The sequence below is a fragment of the Mus pahari genome, chromosome 3 (assembly GCF_900095145.1).
Source record: "Mus pahari chromosome 3, PAHARI_EIJ_v1.1, whole genome shotgun sequence".
Classification (NCBI taxonomy): Eukaryota; Metazoa; Chordata; class Mammalia; order Rodentia; family Muridae; genus Mus; species Mus pahari.
The window spans coordinates 132,979,965-132,982,873 of record NC_034592.1 but is presented as its reverse complement, the minus strand read 5'-3'; the positions used below and the strand labels follow the sequence as shown (position 1 = coordinate 132,982,873).

Here is a 2,909-nt window from a genome sequence, read left to right as displayed (position 1 = left end):
GAGAGAGAGAGAGAGAGAGAGAGAAACAAGCAAGCAGAAGCAGTGCCACCAGCTTGGACCCATGATTTGATTTCAAGTTGCTTGTTTTCCTGCTGCTCTCAAATACGTTACTCTTAGGAACCCGTACATAGGCAAGTTTGGTCCTTGGCATTTTGGCATTTGTGTTCTTTTTCTTTTCTATATTTGAGAATTGTGGCATTGATATATTTATTGGTTAGATCACATATCATATTTAGCAGGTAGCATTGGCTCCTGAGCAATCTACTTTTACAGTGTCATTTTCTTGATTTTCAGCTCAGACCTTGTAGTACAAGATGAACATCCCACAGGCATTTCTGTCCATCATTTTTTAAATTTACATATAATTCTGCATGACTTTGAGCTAAGAATCCTCTTAAAAATCTCTGCTTTTACCTTGAGACCAAGTTCAGAAGAAGATTTCACTTAGCGTGCTTTGGAGTAGGCAAACCTCTATGTGAACGCATCCACACTCCCTAAGTACTGAAATGAAAAGCTCTGCAGATCTGCAAAAGGACCGGCCTCTGGCTAGCAGCCGGTGCCTGGAATTATTCCACGCTGTCCCTTCAGCGCACTCTAACCCTAAAGGTGGTGCTTATGTCACTCAAGACGCACTAGCCAATCAGCACATATACGCGGTCCTGTAATCAGAGGAGAAGGCGGGCTTTTCCGGGAGCTTTCCTGCAAGTTCCTCCTCTCTGAAGCTGAGCAATCTGGAGTGTATCTTCTTTGCTTATTCTGTGTGCCGGCTCAGTCAAGCTCAGAAGTCCCGACATGGTAAGTGCAGGGCCATGTCCCACAAAAGGCGGCTGAGCAGAGGGAACTAGTGTCGTGAGTCGTCCCTGGGGTTCCGTAATAAACAGCAGCCTGACAGAAGCAAAGACTTGTGAGGTTACCTGTGGTCCCGTCCTCTCCCTGGACCCGGAGGTGGCCTCTGAATAACCTCACTAGGGCGGCTGCATCTGCACAAAGCATTTGGGGAAAGGGCTTCCTTGTGGAGACATCCTTGGCAAGAAATCAGACGCGGAGAGCTTTAGTTTCTCTGCTATCTTCAGGAAGTTCTGGCCTTAGCATTTAACCCTTTAATNTGTAAGTCTGTAGGTGTAAGATCCCTTTGGCTTTGATTTTTGTGGAAGCTGTAAAAGGCATCTCCTGTGTTGGGTAGCACTCCAATATTAAGCTTTGATTCAGAAGCGTAAAATCGATGATGTAAAGGATGTACCAAAACTTATAGTGACACCAGGTAGAATGTAGCTGAGGGAAGGCTGCCTCTAAGACACCCCACGGATCATAGGATGCTAGAATATATGTGTTTGTTTACCAGGATTGTCCAGACATTTGTCTACAAACAATAACAAAGGAGACAAATCTGGTTTACAATCATGAATTAGGCCCATCCTGATATCAAAGAACAAGCCTCTAACAAGTGGCTCTAAGGGGCAAAATAGGGTCACAACCAACATTAAGACCTGGTGTGCCATAAAGGTCTGGTTTTCTTCTTGAGCAAAGCATAGTTTTGCTACATGGGCAAGACTACACTGGGTGATAACTCTGAAAAGGAAAACCACTGCTGTGGTGAGGACTGGCCTGATCCAGCAAGGCTTTCTATGAGGCCTTCATGTATGGAGAATGGCACAGCTCCTGAAGTGACCTGCCTCGAATTTTTATATAATCTGCAACAGGTGAGCCCTCATTAAGCAAGGCTATGAGGGACTAATTTTAGGAAAGATTCCTGCTATTAATATGCTTTTCCTGTTATTATTAAACATATATAACAATCACTAAGTAGGAGCACACTACTTTGGAGCAGATCTCTGCAGATCCACAAAGATGTACTATCTAGACAAATAGATGACTTAAGTCTTAAAGATGATCCTATAAGAATTCCTAAAATTATATCTGTGATTATTAAGCTCTTTTATAATGGGACTGCTATTACATCCTTTTCTGATAGACAAAGCTGCAATTAGAACTCTCCCAAGAGTCACCAGTTATTGCTCTTAGATGGTAACCAGACTTTCTCCTACTCAGAGCACATTCCAAGAGGTTGTAAAACAATTAACCAAAGGCAACTAACAATTTATTGGAGGTGCTAGGACAGAAGATGAAATATCAACTGGGTTTATGTATACAAAACTTCACTGATACGTTAGTGATGGTTTTAAACCTTCAGTGAACCTGTGGAGCTGAGACAGATGATGGATGTTTAGCCAGATAATTACTCCTAACGGATACGCATGAAAACATTCACTGTTGTAAACTTTTATTTCAATTTATGATTTGATTTTTTTGTGTGTGAACTTGTGATGAACTTGTAACATGTGACCATGCATTCTGGAAGATGTCTAAGTACTGAGGACAAAGAGATCACAGGGGTCAGAGATCCATAGAGGAGACTTTTTGCCTTTCCCCAGTTATACTAATCTTAGAGGAATTTTTTCCTTTTCCCCCAACTTAGGATTCCCCCGCTTTCCCCCTTATTTAGCTTTTATAAAAAGCTTTCTACAACTAGTAATAAACTCTATAATCACTTCTCTAATATCTTCTCTTCCTGAGACTTCCAACGGGCAGGCTGAAAGTTAGAGCCCACGCAGCCCCTGCTGAGGTAAACCGGAGGCCATTTAATCCTTTGTGGCCTGAGGAAGAGGTGCTAAGTGCCAGAGACTGCAGTTTTTGGCCTCAGAGGATCACAGAAGGCAGGTCAGCTACAATAGTATAGTAACTTACGCTTAGATAAGTAAACTTTTTATTTTACAGCAACCTTAAATTTCTCGTAATTTTTCTTCCACCTCCTCTGCCTCAAGGAGAACGAACAAAAAAGAAGAAACACCCCATGCTGGGGCTGGCCCTCAGCAATATTTGTCTTTTTAAAAAGTCAATTGTGGGTATTA

General features: G+C 42.2%; 1 protein-coding gene across 1 annotated transcript in view; it reads left to right on the top strand.

Annotated features, from left to right (window-relative positions):
* The first annotated feature begins 695 nt into the window (after positions 1 to 695).
* LOC110317967 (zinc finger protein 431-like) overlaps positions 696 to 2,909 on the top strand; it is a 20,294-nt gene continuing 18,080 nt past the window's right edge. Inside the window, exon 1 of the mRNA XM_029536997.1 lies at positions 696 to 795. Within this exon, the coding sequence (XP_029392857.1) occupies positions 793 to 795 (3 nt within the window). The 5' untranslated portion in view covers positions 696 to 792. The remainder of the gene's footprint in view (positions 796 to 2,909) is intronic.